This window comes from Spinacia oleracea, chromosome 4 (genome assembly GCF_020520425.1).
Source record: "Spinacia oleracea cultivar Varoflay chromosome 4, BTI_SOV_V1, whole genome shotgun sequence".
Classification (NCBI taxonomy): Eukaryota; Viridiplantae; Streptophyta; class Magnoliopsida; order Caryophyllales; family Amaranthaceae; genus Spinacia; species Spinacia oleracea.
In genome coordinates this window covers 77,294,986-77,319,215 of record NC_079490.1, presented here as the reverse complement: position 1 = coordinate 77,319,215, position 24,230 = coordinate 77,294,986, and the positions used below count along the sequence as shown (strand labels likewise).

At 36.4% G+C, this 24,230-nt stretch overlaps 1 protein-coding gene across 1 annotated transcript; it reads left to right on the top strand.

Annotated features, from left to right (window-relative positions):
* Positions 1–4,607: 4,607 nt before the first annotated feature.
* On the top strand, positions 4,608–9,421 carry LOC110805582 (protein PALE CRESS, chloroplastic). Its single transcript, XM_022011202.2, has 7 exons — positions 4,608–4,947; positions 5,032–5,114; positions 6,386–6,580; positions 7,117–7,203; positions 8,219–8,269; positions 8,428–8,607; positions 8,869–9,421. The coding sequence occupies exons 1-7, from the start codon at positions 4,824–4,826 to the stop codon at positions 9,097–9,099; spliced, it is 951 nt and encodes a 316-aa protein (XP_021866894.1). The 5' UTR covers positions 4,608–4,823; the 3' UTR covers positions 9,100–9,421.
* Positions 9,422–24,230: the final 14,809 nt, after the last annotated feature.

Below are 24,230 nucleotides of genomic sequence, written 5' to 3'. Positions count from 1 at the left end.
CTGTTGATCACCATGAATAGTGTCGACTTGGCCTTTATCGCAAACATATTTCATAAGCATAAGATGAGTGACGACCACCGCTTTGGCCTGGTTTAAAGTTGGACGCCCTAATATGATATTATAGGCAGTGAGGTCTTTCACAATTAGAAATCGGACGTTCAGGTTCCTGCTCTGATGCCGACCTCCCACTCGTAGGGGCAAAGTGATTATCCCTTGGGGATGAATTATGCCGCCTCCGAATCCAATGATCGGGTAATGTATCTTTTCAATGGTCTTGGGGTCATGCTCAAGACGATTTAGACAAGCTGTGCTGATAATGTCAGACGAACTCCCCGTATCTACTAATATACGCCTTACCTTGAGGTTTGCTACCTTCAATTCAATAACCAGGGGATCGTCGTGTGGAGTGGCGATCTTGCCCCTGTCTGATTCACAAATCTCCACTTTAGGGAAGTGGTCCATTGGGGCTTTTCCAGACAACATGACCTGTCCCAATCGGCTTGCATAATCCTTTTGACCTCTCATTGTTGGGCCACCAGCGGCCAGACCCCCAGAAATGACGGCCACGATTTTTGGATCAGTATCATTGCCGTCACGGCGGTATGACGGTGACTTGCTTTTCTTGTAGAATTTCTTACCACTTCCTCCTGCACTTGAACTGAGATACGACTTCAAGAACCCTTTGGCAGCTAACCCATCAAGAGCCCTCCGCAAACTCTTGCAATCTTTTGTTTCGTGTCCTACATCACAGTGGAACTTACAATAAAGAGAGCTGTCCCTAGTTTCCACCGGCGACTTCATGGGGAACGGACGGTCAATCTCATATCTATCACTGACATCCAACAGTATTGTGTACAGGTCAGTGTTGTACTCGAATCTTTCTTTATCATAGGGACGTCCTCTCTTCAGTCCTTGAGACTGAGTCGCCTAATAACCTTTCTTTTCAATGGCCCATGTCCCATTCGGACGGCTGGTCTTCTTGTCCGCTTTGTCCTTTCGCTGCGGATGGTCAGTGGTCTCTGTTCCCTTAGACTCTTTAGGGACGGAGCAGATTTCAGTGGCATGAATGAAGGACTCGGCCTCATCTAGAGCGTCGGCCATAGTTCTAACACTTTTCTTAACCAAGTCAAACTTAAAAGACCCCTTCTTAAGTCCCCTGAAGAAATTATCAAAGGCCACACAGTCAGGTAAGTCTGGAATCTGTCCAGACTCCAAATTGAAACGTCGAACATAGCTTCGCAAGGACTCATCTTTCCCTTGCTGTATTCGGCCCAAATGCATGCTCGTCTTCTTCTCCTCCTTATAAGCCATAAATCTTGCAGAAAACAACATCTCTAACTCCGCATAAGTATTGATCGTTCCTGCGGGCAACTTCTCGAACCATTTTGAGGCAACTCCTTTCAGAGTGGACGGGAAGTATTTGCACCAGGTTGCATCGGTGGTTCCTTGGACATACATATGGTGCCGATAGGCCAAGAGATGCACATCAGGGTCAGACGTGCCGTCATAGGCGTCAATAGCTGGCGGATTCACTTTAGGCTCATTGGGGGCGTTCATGATATCAGCACAGAATGGAGTGGTGTAATCAAGGATAATGTCGGCCACTCCTTGCTGAATATGGCATATTGGATCCTGCCTCCTATTCTGGGATGTTCTACGCCGCTCGCTGTCCGCACGGCTGACATGAGTCCTGGTGAGACGGCGCGAAGGGGCAGCGAGGGGTGAATCTTGCATGACGGGAGTGGAACCAGTATCTGACAGCTCAGTTTCTTGAGGCCTATCCAGCTGAATGGTCGGTACTCTTCTGGACGGTTCAGGTTCAGGCCGAAACGTTGGTAGAACCCGACGCGGAGCTATGGGCTGGAAAGAAGTTCTGGTTCTATCAAAGAGTCTGTCATGATCGTCATTTCGTGCTTGGTCTTGCCGCCAGACATTAGACCGAGTGAGTCCATTAAAGAATGGTATTCCTGTCCCCAGAGACTGAGAACGGATAACTTTGATCTCATCTTGTAGGGTGTCCATCTGCGCCTTGAAGCCATCTAAGATATCTTTAAGTTGCCCAGCAGACACCGGCAAGTCTGGGTTTTCTTCCATAACTGTGTCGGCATCAGCTCTCAAGTGGCCGCCTGGAGGAAGCGAAGGTTGACCCGTCTCATCGTCTACTTGAACCTGCTCAAGTTGCGGCTCAGGAGTAGGTTCAGGACGACCGCCCTGTCCTACAGACGGATTTCTTCTGTCGTCTCTCCCTCGAGGAGGACGTTCACCATTGATGGCAGTCTCGTCGTTTTCGTTTCGACTGATGGGCCCGTCTCCGAAGTGCTGGACGTTTACCATTTACCTTACCTCCCCACAGACGGCGCCAAATGTTGTGGGAGTTTTTCCTTGGATGATGACGAGGAGGTATCAGGTTCCACGTAGTGTTGAGTCCAGTCCACGTCGGCGGCGCACCTACAAAACAAGAATATTCCCGTAGGAATATTCCCTCCGATGATTAAGTAAGACACGGGTTTTAAGGAAGATGTAATTAATAAACAGAAAGCATTAAAGTGAGTAGTAGAATGTTTCTTGATCTAGAATTGTGTGTCCATTTCTTGGGAAATGGGAATATTTATAGTCCCCCCTTTTTGGGGGAAACCCTAAGGTGAGCTCATATGATTGGTTGGTTTGCCAGATGGTGACATGTGTCACCATCATCAAATTCTCTATGGGCCTTGGGCTTTAAAGGGGTTAGTGTATTTAAGCCAGTCACTCAGGAGCACATGGTGACTTCTAAGTGGCAGCCTAATAGGCGGCCAGCCAGTTAGGGAGTGCCACGTGTCCAGCGACAATTGGGCCACGTAAGCAAGGGTATTTTTACCCACATCAAATATTACAAGCTAATTAAAATAATTTAAAGAAATAAAAGAGGGCAATTGGAAATAAGTAAAAGAAAATGAAAAGAAATTAAATTGAGAAAAGAAAAAGGAAAAAGGGAAATAAAGAGATAAACACCCCCCAAAGAACATCAGACTCTTGTTTTTCTTTTTGTTCTCGCAGCTTTCGCCTCCGCGCATCATCATCATCATCATCATCTCCATCATTAACCATCAGCCATCATCAATGATCATCATCATCGTGCCCGTATGATCTCTTTCGCCTTCCTCTTCAATCAATTGTGGCTTCTTGATCTTTTCTCACTACTCAACATTAATCGAGATTGTACGCCGGCAGTCGATCTTTTCCCGCAACTACGTGACAGCCACGAGCCTTCATTAATCCGTACTATTTGAGTGTAGAACATGTTAGGTCGAACCCAATCGAGGTTCGGTCAGACCCAACTTAGGGAGGAACTTAACATAAATGCTCTTCTTTTTACTCTGTTTCTCAGCTACGGTTTTAAGGCTGTCTTGTTGTTGCGTGATGTTGCTTAGGTGTTGTATGGTGAAGGATTCTGGATCTGTTGCTGTGTTGTTGAGCAACGTGGAGAGGAGAGGGAGTACGGTGGGATGACTGGTGGGCAAGTTTCAGTGGCGGTGTAGGTTGGTAACAGGGAAGGAGATGGATGGGGCTGTTTGTCTTGGTGAGAAACAAAAATGGTGGAATGGCAGGATGACAACCGGAGGGACTTGGAAGGAATTTTTTAAAAAGACAACTGTTCAAATGGGTTTTAGACCCAAACTTTCAATTCTCTTTTTATATGAAGTATATGATATAGTACATGAGAAAGTGGGAATCTTAGGCCCTATTTGGTTCACTATTAGTAAAGGAAAGGAAGAGAAAAGAAAGGAAGGGAAAAGAAAGGAAAAGAAGGGAAGAGAAAGAGATTTTATTTTCCTGTTTTTGGTTCAAGGGAAAGAAATGAAGGGAAGAGAAAGGAAATATAAATGACAGCTTTTAATTTTCTCTTTCCTTCCAAATTCCTCCAATTTTGGGAGGAAATGAAAGTGAAAATTTTATAAAGGATCTTTCCTTCCAATTCCCTTCCTTTCCTTCCACTTCCCTTATAATTATTTGTACCAAATACATGAAACCTTATTTTACCTTTCTTTTCTTTTCTTTTCCTTCCAATTCCTCCCAACCAAATAAAGCCTTAGTAGCCAAAATTAGAAATAGGAAGATAATTTTGGGACGCTCATTTAGGAAAGTAGGAAGATAATTTTGGGACGGAAGGAGTAGTACACAAAATAAAATAGATAATGTATCCGTTTACACAAATTCTTGTTTACAATGGGTGTACAATAAATATCGTACACTGTAGTAAAAGTTGACCCAAAATGCTTAAAAGTTACATTTATATGTGTAAAAGTTATCTATTTTTTAATGATCAATTATTTCATTTGAATAAATATTATTTCTTCAAAATCACTAATAATGTATAAATTAATCATTTAACGCTTTAAAATGTTTATCTATCAACTTTTTTATTTTATAATATAAAAGTTACAGAAAAATAGGTTAAAGTTACGAAAAACTGCATAAAAGTTATTTTGGTGTACAATAAATTTATTGTACACCTTATACGCGCAAGACCTTTTGATCAATTTAACTAAATCGAAAGTTAAACAAAGCTCGACACACCTAGACAAACAGGTTAGATTCGGTTAGATAGTGTTATAAATATGTATTCATTCCTTAGTATGTCTGCTGCGCTCCCGCAGTCCCGCCCGTCTTGAACACTGTCTTTCTGGACTTCTCTGTTCCCTCCTTGACTCCTTCTAAACTACAAGTAGTAAAAAAAACTTCAACTTTTCTCCAAATTCATCAATTATCCAATAGAAAGGCTAACAAAGAAAACAGCTCTATAAAAATTAGAGTTTTAATTGAGCTTTCTGAACCCAGCAGCAATGGCGGCAAGAGGGTTCCATCTAACACACCCATTTATATCACCCCATCAAATTACACACTTTGCAACTCCATTCATTATGATTAATTTCTCTCCTCTTTTTAAGCATCAATCTTCTGCTCCTGGTTAGCAATTTTCCCCTTATAATTCTACTCTTTTTGCATTTTCCTTTTCCATGTTTTAATGATAATTGTTCTTCATTTTTGCAGGAATATTGAGGTGGACTAAGAGCAAAGAAGACCAAGATTTGCAGGAGCTACCCCAAGGTTTACCTCCGGAATTTTATGATGATGTATGTATGTGGTTTTGTTATCTGGGTTTTAATTTTGTTATTTGTTTCAATAATTAGCTTCTGGGGATGTGTATTTCTTATGTGGATATAATTTGCTGTCTTTGTTTTGGTTTGTGCTGCTAAATTCAGTCATTGAGTTGAAGATTGGTTTAACCAAGAACCCAAATTTCTATAAGTGGGGAGTATAATCAACCTTTTATCCAATTCTGGAAGATTGATTAGTGTATCGTTGATGCAAGCCCAAAATTTGTAGGAGTGAACATAAGTTCTACAACGGTTTGCTCGGTCGTATTTAGACATTTATTGACTTATGTGACTTGACGATTTTGTGGAATGTTGTCAAGTTTTTACGCTTGTGTGGTTGAGAATTTAGTGATATTTGGACAATGGTATGGAAAGATATTGTCAGAACCCTGTATTTGAGTTATTTTGCACTATTTGGTGGCATAAGAGAATTGTTGAAAGATTGTTCTTACCTTCCCACAAAAGTATAGTAAGTTTGGGTGGGAGGAATTATGAAAAGCTGCCGAAAATAATAGTCTTGCTTAATTTATGTATGCTTGCGAGAAAGTCTTGCACTCCTGTTATGTTGACTTGAGCTGAACTATAGTTGCATATATATTTCGTTTTGTAGAGTCTTAATTTGCAATATGATGCATTATACTATCAGCATGGATCGAGTATTGGAGAGGGTCACAGTAGGAATTGTCATTATAATTCAGTTTGATAAGTTGAGCAACAATTAGAGGGGAATTACTTAGTCTTTAGATAGAAGAGTTTAGGGAAAGAGAAGGCATGATGTAATTTGATGTGAGTTTTATTTTGTTAGTTCCTTTTAGTGAGACTGTTTAGCCACTTTGGAGCTGGGAATGTATGCTCTTTTTGGTGATTTAATTGCATCAAATACAATCTAGCATCTATATTTCCCCAGATCTCTTCTTCTTCTGCTGATTTTTCCGGTCTATAACAGTATATAGCTAAGTTATCTTTCAGCCATTTCAGATTTTGATGCTGTGAAATTCAGGATGGAAAATACACCAGGAATGTTATATGCGATGGAATATATTGTGGTACTGTAATGTTGTAGCTCTTGAGATAGTCAGAGAATTTATATTGTCAGCTCTGTTTCACTTGATCATGTTGAACACCTTAACAAATGTAATTTTAGAGTTGCAAGTTTTGCCTTTTAACTAATATCTTTTATGGAATTAAAAAGCTAGCAGTCAACAGGGACTATTTTTGTGAATGGACCTAACATTATCTTAAAACAGGATTGGCAGGCAAAACAGCGTGAAAAGACCAAAGAACTTCACAGGAGACGCCTTGAAGAGGACGAAGAAGAGGAAAGGAAGGTCCAAGAGTACCGTGAAATTGGTACACGTCTTAAAGAGTTTCCGGATGAAGATGTTAGGAAAGCAAGAATATTGGTTTCAAGCTTTATTAGGGCCGAAGAAGAAGTAGAAGAGGTAATAATTACATTAGAAGCTCTTTGTTTCAAGGCAGAATTCACATTGAGCATTTAATTTTAGCTTGAATAGAACCAAAGTATAGTCATATTGAGATGAAGCAATTGGTGGCAACTCTCATCATGCCAATATCAAAGTCTTTAAAAACTTGCATGCTGATAATTGGAGGAATCAGATAGTTCCATTGTTTTGAAATAAATTTTGCAATAAATGTGGGAATAATTTCTTACATTTTACCATGTCAGAGTGGTTGCCCACTTAGGCTACCTTCTTCCTTCAGAAATTTAGATTTCATTAATTAATTTCAATGTTAGACCTTTTTGTACAACTGTTGTAGCCAATGAACTTCTACGAGCACTATATTGAGTGAGCTTTAGATATAGGTTGCCACATCCTAACCCTTTGGACCAGCTTCCTAGAGTTAAACATGCCTTGATTCTGTCTAATGGAATTACTTACAGTTGTACCAATCTGCAAGAATCGAGATGTACTTATATAATTTCTTGAAAATTGTTAATTTTGTTTTTGTTGTGTAGAAAATTGAAGAAGCTGCTGAGAGAGGGGAGCTTGACGAACTTGTTCTAATGGTCATCTGGAATCGACTTGATCTTGCTAGAAGAGATGTATGTTTTTATATGCTTTTTGTTTATACTGGAATGGACCTGTTGTTCATTTGCTTGTGTTCAAGTTCCTGGTTGCTTTTACTTGTTACTGATGTGTTCTCTCTGAAATACTACTCAATAGAGCCACTTGCTTCCGTTCTCTAATTTCCATGAAATAGATTTCTCGTGGTCTTCCTTCTCAAACCTAAAGCATCTCTTTGTTACATTATCAGATTTTCAGGGTAATTTTGAGAATGATAGTGTATTTATTTTTGCCAATATATAGAAAGGGCTGTTTGATAAAATAATGACAGTGTCGGGGCTACGTTCACGCCACGGCTAAGGGGCCCTGTGCAATTTCTTAAAATGGGGCCATCAATTGATTATTTTAAATAAATATCTGATTTTATCAAACAAAACCTTCACTACATTAGGCCAATTAGGGAGATAAACAGCGGTTTATTCATCAATTTCATGATAACATTGAAGATTTATCCGTTGAAAATGAGATTTGATAAGGAATTAAATGATGAAATTAATTTGGGAGATGAGAACTCAAGACCATTGGTTTAATATCAATGCACTTAGGCCAATTAAGTTTCGTTTTTGTGTATATTTAAACAAAACCACCACTCAAGTTTTGCTTTTGTGTATATTTACGATATATCTGAAATTTAAATTTGGGGGGCCTGTTCCGTCGCTCACACTGCGCCGCCCCAGAACCGCCCCTGAATAATGAGACTGTTTTTCGTAATTTAGTAAAGGATTAATATATATCAACTTCAAAATTTCAAATATTTTCCGACATTGACCCCCCTCCCCACAAAACAATTATTTGGGGAAAAAAACAGAACTTGGAAATTTGTTCAGTCATTTGTTCTTACCTGCACTTCTATATAGAAAACAAACACTTAGAGAATCAAATTTTCTGGTGATATTTCTTGTCAGTATATTGGGACAGTGAAGATCAAAATTCTCCTTATGTTTTGGGCCTTTGGTGTCAATGTTGCTGAGATCTGTTGACATGTTTATACAGGATGAGAAAGATGCAATCAGAAGTTTGGATCTTTTATACAGGAGGGTTGAGGTATGCTTTCTCGCTACATTTGTAAGAAATCATCATGATTGGTCTAGGACATTTATCAGTTCCTTTGTAAGTTCCAGACGCAGTTTACAAACTCCTAGGTTCATGGAAAGTATTGCAGAACTCTTGGTTTTCTAATGCGAGTCTTGTAAAAAATGTAGACTGAGATTTTGAAACGAGAGGCTTCACCTGCTATGAGATTGCTGAACGATCTTTTGAATATGCATGATGGGTTTGATGATGAAGGGTGGCTAAAGGAATGCAAGAAATATATGAATAAGACATTCCCGCAAGAGGATCCTTTCAGCATCATTGTTCCTGCAGGATTCGAGCTAGATAAGGTACAAAATACAAATAGTTTTTTTAGTAAAGTTATGTTAAATAAGGTACAAATATATGAATGCGTGGAGTGCTTAGTCTATCATGTATATCGAAAAAGGAGAAAAGAAGTTTTAAATTTCATGATACTTGAAATTGTAGGTAAGATGTTGGAGTGATGTTTTGTTGATTGTGAATTGCTGAAAGAAAATGGACTTGTTAAGCTGTCCTTTTTTGGGTAATGAATAGTTAGCTGATAATGATAAACTGATAATCTAATACAGCATCAAGGGCCATTACGTCCACCATTGGAGAGTGACGAGGTTCTTTTGAGGGTTGATTTTGTGAGAGAGGTTGACACGTTACTGCAAGAAGTGAGAGGTGAACAGAAGCAAGTTGAGAATACGAAAGGCCTTGACCCAGAGTCTGTTGCAGGTCGGTTGAAATACCAAGAGAAACAACGAGCTATTCGCCAAGTTGAATTGCTCCTAGAGCTTGCCATTAATTTGCAATAGTAATCAGTAATCACCTCTCTCAAGGGCATCAAGGGTTGTACAGTAGTAAGTTGACTTTGATATATAAGTGCTTGACATTTTTCCATAGTTTAGTGCTTTCTTTGTGTTGCATGACAATTGCCTCTTTTAGCTGAGAAAGCTGATGCGTGATGCGTGATGCGTGATGCGTGATGCCCTTTTGGGAAAGAAGGTATTCGCTACAGCTGATTTTTCCAATCCAAGGCAGTTTTGACCATGTAATTTCAATTTTGTTTGGGTTTTTATTATGATAATGTCAAATTTGTTTGGTGATTAGTATGATAGTGTTAATTTGTTTGTATGATCAGCTATTATCAATTAGTTTTCCTTGTTTTTTTTCTTTGAATGGAATACATCATATACCTGAAAACAGAATTAACTACTTAAACAACATCAAGAAAGCTGTGTAATAATTGATACGCAAAATTTAGTAGTAGTACATAATAAAGTATATGCATAAAAGTTTGAAATCGACTTGTAACGAACAACGATCTGATCAAATCTAATCTAATCTAATATACATATATAAAGGATGCATATTTGCTGAAAGATTAGAGTGCCACCTAGAATTACTAATGGTTTCGGTCAATGAAAAATAAGATTTTTATTTTCTTTTTGAATTAAAAAAATCAAGTGATACGTAGATAATTAATAGGTGTCACGTAGATATTTTAATTGATACTAATCGATTTCCGGGTAGATAATTAATTAGGCGCCATGTAGATATTTTAATTAATTAATTAATTAATCTATATACTATACTAAAAGAGAGGAAATCAATGTGGTGATGACAAATGTCACTCATTGATATATTTTTTTACTTAAAACTTCTAATTATTTATGGTAATAAACCAATTACATTACGGAATACGTATTTACTTAATTATGGCAATAAATTTCTTAATTTAAATAAACTACTAAAATAACACGTTGAAATATATTGTGTATACATCAACACATTGACTAAAAAAGCCTATACAGAAAATCCACTTCAATATCACAATATTAGAGTAGGTCCTATGCACACAAGTATCTATAAAATTATCATTTGACCATTTTCTTAAATTTTTAGTCAAATATACTGAACCTTTTCCGTAAAAAGTTATTTAAAAAGAAAGTTTTGGAGAAAATATTTTCACCAGAAAGTGACACGTGTCATTCTTGTTGCCTGTTTTATTATACCGTATAATGTAATAGATTTACAATGTGATAATAAAATAAAAATAACAAGGTTGTCTAATACATCTTTTTATTTTTTTAAAAAAATTAACGTACATCTATTAGCATGTATTAATCAAAATATTTAACTTAAATTTACGAATGACTAATTGTATGTATTGTCAATTGTTATATAAAATACGCGTCTTATATTGACTGCGGATATGTATAATGAATATTTACCTTTGCTTTAATATTCGAAGTACGGAGTAGTAAAACATGTTTATTGAAAAAAAATTGTATCAAGGTTGTGTAAAACATGCTTATTGGAAAAAAAAACTGTTTAATAACTTTGTATCTTTTCTTTCTCGAATTTATAATTTCTACTTATCCTTTTATTTATTTTTTATTTTTTTGAGGGGACTTATCCTTTTATTTAATAGTTCCTTAATCTTTTAAATGAAAAATAATATTAAGAGCTTTTTAATTTCATTTTATATTATTAGTTTCTTTGCCTTTGATCGTTTGATGGGTAGTATATTTGAATTTATTTTACATTGTAATCTAATAAAAAAATCCTTGCGCATAAATTCAGATAATGGAAATCAATGTGGAGCGATATGTGGAAATCAATTGATTCTATATAAAAAAAATCCCACTATCTCCCAACATACTTATTTTTATATTAAATTATACCTCCTCCGTTCTTTTTTAAAAGACACAATTATTTAGGCACGTTTGCCAATGCACGATTTCAAACATGAATATCTTCAATTATACATAAGAAAAAATTATAAAAAGTTAATATTTAAAAAATATTTGTTGAGACGAATCTAATAAGATCCCGCACGACTATGTTTTTTTTCGTAAGTATAAATCACAAAAGGAAGTCAAATGAGCTTGTGTGAATAGTGTCATAAATCTAACTGTGTCATGTAAATAAGAATGGATGAAGTAATATATAAGCTTATTATAACTTATCGTATACATTTGCGTGAAAAGAATCTTGCAACGACTAAATTTTGACGGGAAAGAGTTCATATTATAATGTTTTGCTTATTTACTCAATTATGCTAATAAGACATTGGAATTGTGGAAGACTTTGTAGTAGAATTTTAAAATTCAAAACTCTCTTACCAATAAAAAAAATGTTGAGTATAGGGGTGGGTTTGAGGCGAGTGCGGATACATGGGTGGGTGATAGATCGGAGATGAGTTTTATTTTTTACCCATTAAGAAGGAATGAGAGGGGTGAATACCTTTCCTATTGTGGGTGACGGGGATAGGGATGAGATAAGTTTAGACGAGTACGAGTTTGGAGAACCCCACCAGCCTGAAAGTCACGACTAGCTGAATAAAGTAAATAGCGGGGGAGGTGTTAAGTGGTCGGGTAATGATGTAAATATAAAATACTTAAGTAGGTATGACTATCAAAGTGAAGGGTGGAGGAGAATAATATTATGAGTGACACATGTGATGAATGGATATGAAAATAATTTTGTGTATATATGTACACTTATTTGTTTTTTTTAATAAATAAGACATCAAACGGGGCAATAACAAATTTATCCATCATTAATTTTAATTAGGATAATATATATGAGTTATGTGTGTCCAAAGTATAAAGTAATCAGATAACCAAATTGTCAAATACTCTTAGAGTTTTAAAATTCAAAACTATGTCAGTCTCAGCCGTCTAGGGCTTGGTTTGAGGTGGGTACGTGTGGATACACGGACGAATGATGAAGGAGGTTAATTTTATTTTCCACCCGTGAGGCGGGGATTAGGACGGGGATAAGTATCGTACATATCGTGGTGACATGCATGGGGATGCGAATTTTAGGCAGTTACAGGTGTTGAGTGACCAACCTCACCCCGCTTCGAAGTTATTTCTAGATGAATAAAGTATATGGTGGGGGTAGGTGTTAAATGATCAGGTAATGATATACTGTAGATGATACTCATGATATGGAAGTATGAAATGTGTATGACTATCGAATTAAAGAATGGGTGAGAATAAAATTATGTTTGACATGGGTTTTGAAAGGGAAGAACGTAAATTTACCTATGTACCCTTATTTTTATTTTTTCAATTTGTTAAATAAATAAGACACATAATGGAGACAATAACAGATCTATCCATCGTTAGGTTCAATAAGAAGATTATTTAATCTCTATTTGATGATAATTGTTTATAGCTATAGTTTAGATATGCAAATTTAATTTTCGATCATATGATAAATCGTGCATCGCACGGGTACTATACTAGTTAATTACTAATATATACAACTCCGTCTAAAATCAAACACTCTAATAATTAAAAAATAAATTTAAAATAAAATTCATCCAAAATAAAACAATAATCTAAAATAAAATAAATAAAATTCAATTTAAAATCAAACATTAATCCAATATTAGAGCGCCACGTAGAAAAAACTAATGGTTTCGGCCAATGAAAAATAAGATTTCAAAATTAATTTTGAATTAAAAAAGTCGAGTGCCACGTAAAGAAATGATTAGTGTCACGTAGATATTTTTTATTAATTGATTATTAATATTACGCATATACAATTTCATCCAAAAACAAACACTCTCATAACAAATAAATAAAATCTAAAATGAAATTCAATGCAAAATTAAAAACTAATCTAATCTGATATATAAAAGTGGTATATACACAGGAATTTTATTTAACCATAACAATTTAATAGAATCCGTACATCGCACGGGCTAAAATCTAGTACAAACTAATTTAAGTTCCAACAATTAGAAATTACATACTTAACAAATAAAAAGAAGAGGACTAGTTTCCATACATTGATACAACATATTTTGAAGAATAAAAACCCTAGCTTAGAATCAATCAAGTGGAGGATTCAGCATCGCTAATATCATCATAATCATAGTGATAACCGACATAACTTTGATATTCACCACTAAGCTCGACGACAGCGGATTGTTGTTTCTTGACATTGTTTTGTATTGTTGGAGTGCTCGGAGGCTTAGACCGATGGGCACTTACACGTCTAGCTTGCTTCTCCAAGTAGCTTGTCCATGTTGTTGAGATATTGTTGCAGGAGGAGAGTTCCTCAACTGCTGATCAATAGAAGATAGGAAATAGAAGATGAATTTACAGAAAGAGAAGAGAGAATCAAATATAGAACTAGAGAGAGAAGCAAGAGTTTTCTTATTTCTTTGAATGAATATTACAATCTGATATCCAGCTTATTTATACAACAACTAAACTAAACTAACTTTGCTAACAACCTATATAACCACTTTAGACTAACTGACTACAGAAGGATCTTAGCTAAGCTCCCCTAACATTCCTCCCTCCTTATGAAAGACTTGTCCTCAAGTCTGCATCAGGATGAAAGTTTACATGTCTTACCAAGCAAGCATTTCTAGTACACATTTGCAGTGATAACAAGCAAACATTTATGTACCGTAAACTGAACCAAAGAGGTACACAAAACCACTGCTAATTACCACAAATAATATGTATAGTCTCCAAAGACAAGGCAACACAAGGCCAACAAACCCAAAAGATGAAACTGATAAGGTAGCCACCTCTGTATTTGCTTCACTGCAGTGCTGGGAACACCAATCATGACACATGTTTATAAAATCACCCCAACTGACATTTAAACTAGCAAGCTACCGTATTTATTATGTGATTGTTGTTGCTGTCAGTTTCAAAACTTCTGTCCTATTCACTATTGAGGAATATGTAGAGGAGGAGGCCAAGGAAGAGGCCTCATGTTGACTAGTACTTCAACTAATTCCAAAGAAACCATGTACTAAAAACACCTTCCATGAAGAGATAACACAGCAGCATCCTCAAAGAGTATGATAAACTGATCCTTAAACATCAATCTTGTAAGAGATGAAAGTTCCTCATGATTACACTTATGACCTAAATCACCTTGTTGACCACCATAGTAATGCAACCCTATTTCAGTTTGAAGACAAAATGAAACATCAACCACTTTTCCAAGACAACTTGGTTCACGTTTGGCCAAGATTACTTGTTGATTAACATGTGATGGTGTAGATTGAAAGAATTGCTTAGGATTAGTGAGCATAGCATCAACTTTTACTAATTCTGGAGAAGGAATCGACACAGAGGATTGAGTACTCAGCATTGAACGACAGTTCTTGGCTACTGTAGAACTTACTTCTTCTTGAACGACAATTCTGCTTGACATTTTGTCGAACACCTTTGGTGCCTCCTTATTATTGAACTCCAATGCAATCACATAATCACCTTCTTCATCATATACTACAACAAATTCCCAATTATCACCACTATGGCTGCATTCATGTACCGGAAGTAATGGTTCATCACACCATTCACAAAATCCTTTATTCCAACTATCAAAACATTCACTCTTCAAAAGCTTCTTGAATGATTTTATTACCTTTTTCTGTTGAGCAGCTTCAAGTTGTGGAAGGATTGGTTCTTCTTGTTGAAGATTGTTGTAAAAATCGTCAAGCCCCATTTTGCAATGTGTTAGAACAAACTCCTTCAAGATTCTGGTTCAATTCTAATTGGAAAACGTCAGAATTCTGCAAGAATTATGCAGTTTCAAGAATTCTGGTTGGAAAAATATCAGAATTTTCTCCAAGATTTCTGCAGATTCAAGAAGTGAAGCTCAAAAATGGCGGAAGAATGGGTCGGCTCTGATACCAATGTTGCAGGAGGAGAGTTCCTCAACTGCTGATCAATAGAAGATAGGAAATAGAAGATGAATTTAGAGAAAGAGAAGAGAGAATCAGATATAGAACTAGAGAGAGAAGCAAGAGTTTTCTTATTTCTTTGAATGAATATTACAATCTGATATCCAACTTATTTATACAACAACTAAACTAAACTAACTTTGCTAACAACCTATATAACCACTTTAGACTAACTGACTACAGAAGGATCTTAGCTAAGCTCCCCTAACAGATATTCGCAGCAAGCTTTGGCGATGACAGTAATCGATTCCCAACAACAAACGATGACATTCTACTTTGGTTTTGGATTTTGGTTGCCATTACTGTTATTTTTTTTATTTTATTTGTTTGGAGGAGAGAAAGATTTCTGCAGTTTGTTGCGAAAGATAGAGAAAAAAAAAATAAGATAGGCTTCGAATATATATCTCTATTATTTAAGTCAAAAGGGGAGGGTATTTCGGTAACACTATTTTTTGTGTCCCCTAAGATAAGACTAAATTATCCTCTAAAATTTCACAATAAATTATATTAAAAAGCTAATTATTTATTGATTTAAAAATCTGATTATTTTTTGATATTAAAAACTAAAAATCAATACCAATCGGGAAAGTTTTTTGGTGCCATAAAGGAGGCATATTTGCTGAACTATTAGAGCGCCACGTAGGATTACTAATGGTTTCGGCCAATGAAAAATAAAATTTCTAATTTATTTTTGAATTAAAAAAATCGAGTGCCACGTAGATAATTAATTAGGTGTCACATAGATATTTAAATTAATTAATTAATTACTAATATATACAATTCCATCCAAAATCAAACGCTCTAATAATTAAAAAATAAATCTAATATAAAATTCATCCAAAATCAAATACTAATCTAAAATAAAATTCAATCCAAAATCAAACATTAATCCAATATTAGAGTGTAGACACCTACTTTTGTCCCCATTTCCGAAAGGGAAGGTTCGATGATGAGAACATAAATCTCCACTTGACAACGCATCTCCTATAAAATAACGAATCTCAATCCCCTTTTCATTTCACCCAAAACCTGCTATTTATAGAAACCTGCCATTTATGGAAACCTGCTAAAAATAGTAACTGCCGTAATGGGTAGTTGTTAAAAGTGGCAAGTCATAAAAGATAGAAACCTGTCAGAATTAGGTGTTGCACTCCAACATAAATCCTAAATGAGATAGAAATTGCGATAAGAATCCTGTTCCTAATACGATTCGAAAATAAGAGTTACGTATTAATTAAAATCCTAACGAGCCTAGAGTTCGTAACGGGCCCAGATGCGTTCCATCATAAAATTAATACACACTAAAAGACTCGATTAAGTCTCATACACCCCGGATTCTAAGAGTCCGAATCTGATAAAGAAACGGCCCAGACCCTAATTTCAACGCCTGGCTCTGGGCGCCGAAGATTTCGGCGCCCAGCCCTGGGCGCTGAAATTACCTGGGACGTGTTCTTTCCTAATTCTTCGTGGATTAGAGTTCTACAATTCTATCTTTCCACGAACTCTTTTCTATAAATAGGGCCCAAGTTCGACGTGAAAAAAGATACAACACACAATTATTATTCTGAGTATTGACTCCAACCCCTAAGCCTAAGCCTCACGCTGCGAAATTGATCACGCGTTCTGTCGTAATCGATCCAAAAATCGAACAGAACGTATCCTGTCCCGTAACTTGAGATTTGTTAAATAAAAGGAAAAATAGCAAAGTCAAAGTGGTTAGTTTTCTGAGAACCGTGACGCACCTCTCAAGGGTGCGTCGTAATGTGTCCCTTTTCCATGGTTTAATTGCTTTCCTCGCCCTTTTATGAACTGTTAAACTAATCAAATCTGATTGTTCTATCACGCCTAATAAAGATAATATGTTGGTAAATTGGATTATCATGCTAGGTCCCTTAAAACAATCTAAATCAGATAATCGCGATCGATCTAGTATTATATGTTGCATATTGTTAAAATCAACTCAGATTAGTTTAATAGTTAACGCATGTCCCTCCAATTATTTATGCTGAGCTAGTAAGGATATCCTGCCTCTGGAGTTATCGAAGAGCGAGTACTCCTCTCGGTAGTTATAGTCCCCCGAACCCTCAATCTCTACCTTGCGGGTGTATGTTGAGAGATCCCCACACCAGGGATCACAAGGGAACCTACGGCTGTCGTGGTCAAACATAATTGCACTCCCTTTATGTCACGATAACCGGGTTTTGTCAGTTTTTCTCATTGTCGTTAAAAACTGAATGGCGACTCCTATATTACTAGTCAATTGGGTGTAAACTCACATGAAATCCAATTACACTTGATTTGACAAAAAGAAACGTCACACCCACGAGGGACAAGGTCACGCATTAGCCTCGTGCTTTTTCGACCCCCTCACAGTGGCGACTCCACTGGGGATAGTGAAGGAAATACTCGTGCTTGTAGGTAATCAAAATAGCCGAAGGGTGAAACGATCCTACCCCGCGTTTATTTCCCCATCGAGTTGGGACGACCTGAAAATCAGCATATTAATGTGAACGGGCAGAACCGCATAACGAATCCTGGCTCCCTCAGGGAGTTAGGACTAAGGATACCCATCGCCAACCGGGGGGTGCATACGCTTCGAATGTTGTCCACTCGGCACTTTCACTAGTAGTACACCCGTCCCAAACCCAATCGCTCGCCCATTAGGTCCCTCTCATTGGTGCATGCCCCCTTGGCTTACATCGTGATTGGCCTCTTGGGCGAAATTCGTCTGTTGAAGGCACTACCTCGACCGGGGTATGTGTTGGATTTGCGATAGAAGCGGTACCAAGCCAGGCGCAAATACTACCGATAGAAGCCTATCATAAACTACATGACATATTATTATTGCCTCATAATGTAATGTTAGTTATGTGTAGCGAAATGTATGATTGTGTGTGACAAACAATGTTAGAAAACCAACGACCTTAAAAATTTCCCAAACATTCATAAACCAATTGGCCAAAGAGTTATACCGAAATACGTGTTCCGCAAACCCGAACGATCGCCACAAAAATAAGCGACATTCGGGATGGCCTGTAACGAATCCCACAAACGCTGCACAACGCGTAAAGGACGTTATTAGGCAAGCACGCAAAATCAAAGTCGCATAAGCAAAAAGTAGACATAAACAGAAAACGAGAACCAGCCAGGGACGCATTTTCAACGCCCCTGGCTGGGCGCCATAATTTCTCACGCCCTTCGCTGGGCGCTGAAGTTGCTGCCTAGCCCTTTGGTCAGGCGCAGCAGCCTCGGTGCCCGCGCAAAAAATATGTAGCAAAAAGAAACCATTCGTAAAAATTGCTGCAAGGGCGTATGAAAAGCACTCGATTCTTAAAGCGACTAAAAAAAATATATAAATAACTCTTTGTGTCGTTGTTAGGCCTCCTACGGCGACAATGCTCGGCACCAAAACCGAACATGCCAAAAAACTATGAATGTCACAATGGGCATGTAATCCCCCGTAAATTTATAAATTTTATTAATATATTTCAACGTATATTATTTATATTTAAATAGAATTTATGAATTTTAGTAATAAATATATAATTAACGTATATTTATTTTATTTTAATTACGTTCTAAATATTTAACGATTTATGAAATCAAAATAGTTTTGAATTTTACTTTGAAAAGAATTCAAATTCAGAAAACAATCCGAATCGATTTTTGATGCATACACTCAAACCCAAATCCTAATCCTAGCCCAATTTTGAAAAAGCCCAAATAGATAAAACCCAAAATTGACTCACAAGTTTCACTCCTCTCAAACCCACATACAATTCATGTAAAACCCAAAGCAACCAAAACCCTTCTATTTCACGTGAACAGGAACCGCAAACCCCTTGCTTCAGCCACCAGCCCTCCTCCACCGTCGCACCACAATACCTGGTTGCAGCCTCCAACACGCCGTCGCCTCCCTGCCTAGCCGCCGGCCTTTCTTCCCTGCTCCATTCTCCTTCGCGAGCACCATAGTTCCCTCCTCTCCCTCTTTTCTTTTTCTTCTTCACTGCTTGCACCAACAGCCACCTCCGACCACTTCGGCAAGCCTCCTCTGCAAACCAGCGTCGTCGCGTCGACCAACCACCGCCTTTAGTTGGCCGACGTCGCTGCCCTTCCAGCCAGCAACACCTCTTTTCCCCTCTCGTGTCTTCTCTCTTTTACCCTCCTCCTTTCTTCTTGCACGGGTCAACTGCAGCCCCCAACGCGACCCTGCACCGCAGCGGCACCGCCGTACACGCCACCTGTTGTCGCCGCCCAGCTTGCTCCGGCCAACCTTCCCTCCTTCTCTCTTTTGGTTAATTCTTAAACCCTAAACTAATTAATGTTTTAATTACGTTTTATTAATATAATTCATGTTTTCCTTGAATTAAATTATAGTTTTTATGGGTTAATGATGAATTTTAGATTTTATGTATTGCATAATTAATAATTTTAATTTCAGATTATACGATTGAATTTAAATAAGCATTTTAATTATTAAAATATGAATTTTTAAGGTTTTTAATGATTTCAAATCATGGTAGGATGTTTATGAATTATTAAAGTTATGATTTTATGATTTTAAGCATGTTGAATATATTTTGGGAGTAGTTTGAAATTAGTTATATTGCTGAAAATTTAAAGTACGATGTTTGCAAAGAGTTTTCAACGAATTTCAATCACTAATTCAATAATTATGATGCTAGGAAATCAAAGGTTTAAGTTCTGATATTGGGGAATGTTCTAAATATGTTTAGGATGCATTTAGAATGTTTTATTATGGTTGCCAATGATTAGAAATTGATTGGGATTATTTGTTGGTTTTTTTAGGAGGAGAATTCTCTTTAGGCGACTTTTGAATTATTAAAGTGGCCTATCAGTTTGTTTACACAAGGTACGCACATACCTGTGTGCTTGGAATGTGTGCTAATTGTTGAAACCATGTTGAATTGTTGATGAACTTGGTTATGTTGAATCGTTGATGAACTTGGTTATGTTAATGTTGTTGATGAACTTAGTCAAGTTGATATCGCATGTTTGATACTGTTGGATGAACATATTAAACCTTTATTGCATTTTGAGGATTATAACATGTTAGTATGGAAGATTGATGCAAACATGTTTGATTGGGAACACTAGATTATTCAGTATATAATTCAGATCAATTAATTGTTGTTCCCTTTTTAGCTTTTCACTACTTTATGAGGGCGGAGGACCTTATTTAGTAAGTTGAAACCTTATACCCATATTCAGGGGTTGATCAGTATTAAAGAAAAATATTTGAGTTAATTGGAATGAGTCTTGTTTGATGCCTTGTGATCACTTACTCAATTTCAAGATAAAAACAGTTATAAATAAATGTGAGTTGCATGCCTTATGTGATTGTTGAGTCATAACAGGGTGTCAATTTGTAAATCATGTAAAGTGAAACTGAGTAGCAATAGCTTTAGACTGTGCACGTCTAAAGTGGCGGACAAACAGGAGTTGGGGTTCATGGTGGTAGCCCATGGCCTTTCATTCGGACCGGATTGATCACCGCGTCCTATTTTCAGTCAAACGTTCCTCGATATCGCAGGTCACTGAGGTTACGGAGTCGCGCCCGTACCTCGTCTAGCTAGAAAACTCGGTCCATTGCCTATTTCAATTAAAATAATATTATTTTTATAAAAGTCTAGTCCAGTCTAGCCTAGTCTAGTCAAGTATAATCGTCAAATTATTATGTTTTGTCTGTCCTTACTTATAGTTATTAGTATCATGTTAGGGTTGTGGGTTTGATAGTATCATGCTAGGATTGTTGTTGTTTTAGTATGTAGTACTCAGCTTTGCTGATTACGTGCTTTGTTTGTGTGTGTTGATCATGGCTATGCCTTATTGATCCTGTGATGACCCATCTTTGGTGAGCAGTCTCTAAGGATCAATAAGCATTGCCCATCTACAGGTTTGAAGATGATGCATCATTGGGATCGGGATTAGAGAGCTTGTAGTTCTGTTTGTTTAATCAAGTGATTCAATTTGTTAACTTGGATTTGAAACTTGTCGCACCATTCGTATTTCCTTATTTCAGTTAATTGTTTTGGACCTAATATGTAATAGATTAATTATGAACCCAAAAGTTAGTTTTATGTTTTCCGCTGCAAAATTCTGAATAAGCCGTACGTTTTTACACGGGCGATAATACTTTGATAATTCCCTACAGTTATATTTTAAAAGGGGTTGTTTTAGAAAATGGGAATTGTCGGGGTGTTACAAAGTGGTATCTAGAAGCTAAGGTTTTACTTAACAATTTTTTTAGGCGCCTAACTATCTAGTTATTTAAAATAAATTTCTTAAAAAAATCGAGCTTCTACGTATTATAGTGTTCAAAAATTGGTACTTTTTTTGGGGGGCCGATTTCCTTTTATCTTGTTTGAAAGTATATAATATTTCTTATTTAAGTTCGGAATCAACTTATTTATTCGAAACTTTTTGTTTATGTGAATTAAGTACGTTTTTCTTTATTTTCGAAATTAAATTAAATATATTCGAAAAAAATAAAAATAAAAAATCTTATTCCTTAAGTATATTTATTCGTTTAATATTTATTCGCTTAATAAATATGTATTCGTTTATTATTTATTCGTTTAATAAAAATTTCTTATTAATTATTCGTTTTTTTTTTTTAAAAAAAAAAAAAAATATTCTTTATTTTATTTATTCGTTTATTATTAATTCGTTTAATAAACTTTTTTTCTTACTAATCGTTCTTGTTTTATTCTTTAAATTCTTCAATGTTTGACCTATTATGATTTATTATGAGAGATGGGTAATATAGGAAAGGGCATATAGGATAGAATTATATGTGCATTAGTAGTTAATTGCTAACATAAGAAGTTAATTGCTATGTGCATGTGTTAAATGTTTAAGTGTTGCATGTAAATGTGCATAGAAATTGTTTGATTCCACCAAACTAATTGTTTTATTGAATTCTGATTATGCTTTGGTTGGGAAATCGTTAGTAAGATCTTAAGTTGTTTGTTTCATGAATAAAACGTTTCTTTCCAAGTACACCAACATAGGATCCTTTGAGAAGATCGACGAATACTGAGGATCTAGATTTCACTTCACAAATTTCCAAGGAAAGAACAGATAGACAAGATGCCTTAAACATTTGAAGTTGTAATAGTTAGTTTGTTCTTAAATGTTTTGGAGAATAAGTAGCAAAGCTACAACAGTTTAAAGTTAAAGCAATAAGAGTTTGAGTTATTCTTTATTCTTTTCAAGGATGTATTAAACCTTTATAGAATTAGCAATAAAAGTTAAAGTATTCGTTTCCAATGTGAGAATTCCATAATTCGCCAACAATAGTTTATGTTTATATCATAGAACTTTTATTTTATTTTGAGGACAAGTGTGTTGTTAATATTTAGGGATTGTTATACTCATTCTTTTGAGGAATAAAAGTTAGATCATTGATTATCCAAAGGACCAAGAGTTTATTTTGGGCACGCAAGGGAATGTTTTCTTCTTTTTCTACCTTATTATTTGTGATGATTGAATTTGATCCTTGTTTCTTAGTTGAATGTCCGGTATGCGAATATCATTCATAAATGATTGTTTATGTATGTGAATTCTGGATGCTGGTGTGATATTACATTGCTAGGATAATGTTAAGTGAAGTTTCGAACGTAAAATAGAATATATTACTTACAGGTCGCGCTTTAGGATGGCCAACAATAATGACCTAGCTGCTGCTATTCGCCTCTTGGCGGAAAAACTAGCCCAGGAAAGAACTGAGCGCCCCGATTCTGCAGGGGACATGTTTGAAAGGTTTGCGAGAGTTAAGCCACCATACTTCAAGGGGCAAGCAGACCCGACCTTCCTAGAACACTGGATTAGGGAGTTTGAAAAACTATTTTGGGCGGTAAATTGTCCTGAAAATATGAAAGTAGGCCAAGCTGTCTTTTACCTAAAAGATGAGGCCGATCTATGGTGGAAAGAAAATAGAACTAAGCTAAGTGTTGTTGAAGGATTTAATTGGGACTCATTTGTTGTTGCATTGAGGGAAAAGTTTTATCCTCCTTTTATAACAAAACGAAAAGCGCAGGAATTCATAAACCTTAGGATTAGGTGGGGAAACCTTTACATCTTTGGATATTGTGTATGGAAAGCTGCCCATACTTATGGTTGCAGTCTAGAAGGGACAAAAAAAAAAAATGTTGTTGGGGAGAAAAATAAAAGAGTTTAATGTTGGGGAAAACCAAAGGAATTTCAAGAGGAACATGGAATGAAAATGGGAATGGAAATGAAAATGGAAATGGAAACTTTCAAGGACGGAACAAACAGGGGCACAACAATAGCAACCATCCTGGTAGAAAAATAAAGGGAGGATTAGTAACCTGCAACTAAGCAGAAAAAGGGGCAAAATGGTAATGAGAGTGGTAACCAGGGGTAGTCAGGGTATAACCAATCAGAAAACCAGGGTCCGAAGCCTATAAGGGCGCAGAACAACCAAGGAATCCTCCATAGGTATGCTGATTAGAATAACAACCATCACAAGTCCCCGGGTAAACTGTTTGTGATAAGTCGAAATGAAGCTGAACGACCTGCTGACTTAGTTTCTGTTACTTTTCTATTAACTCCGTGCTAGTTAGAAAGTTATTTGATTCGGGGAAAGCTTATTCTTTTGTTTCGTCATCTCTTATTAAGAGTCTGAAGTTAGTAGATTTTGAGGGGATTGATTTACCTGTTAGCCTACCTACTGGTGTAACCATAAGGTGTATCAAGTTGTTTAAGAACTTGTTTTGGAACATAAAAGATTGCGTTTTCCTTCTGATTTGATAGAGTTGAACCAGGGAAACCTAGATGTAATTATGGGGACAGATTAACTAAGTTTTTACAAGTCTAAGGTAGACTGTGAAATTCAGAAAGTAAGTTTAAGGAACCCTATTAGAAGGTTGACCTCATATAGACGTTTCGAGAAGTCCAATAACCCTTAGTTATTTCGGTAATGCAAGTGAGGAAATTGATGAATAGGGAGTAAAGAAGTTGGAGTGAAAATCAAGGATGTTCCCTGTGTGAATGAATTCATTGAGGTGTTTCCGAGTGGAATTGCGAGTATGTCACCAACTAGAGCATTTGAGTTCACTATAGAGTTAAATCCTAAAACGACACCTATATCTGAAGCACCGTATAGCATGGCACCTCCTGAAATGAGAGAATTAAGACACAATTGCAAGATTTGCTTCGTTAAGGGGAATG

Coding starts and splice junctions, on each gene's coding strand:
- LOC110805582 (XM_022011202.2), top strand. CDS start 4,824: ATGGCGGCAAGAGGGTTCCATCTAACACACCCATTTATATCACCCCAT. Junction 7,204..8,218: donor TTGATCTTGCTAGAAGAGAT/GTATGTTTTTAT, acceptor ATGTTTATACAG/GATGAGAAAGATGCAATCAG. Junction 8,608..8,868: donor CAGGATTCGAGCTAGATAAG/GTACAAAATACA, acceptor AATCTAATACAG/CATCAAGGGCCATTACGTCC.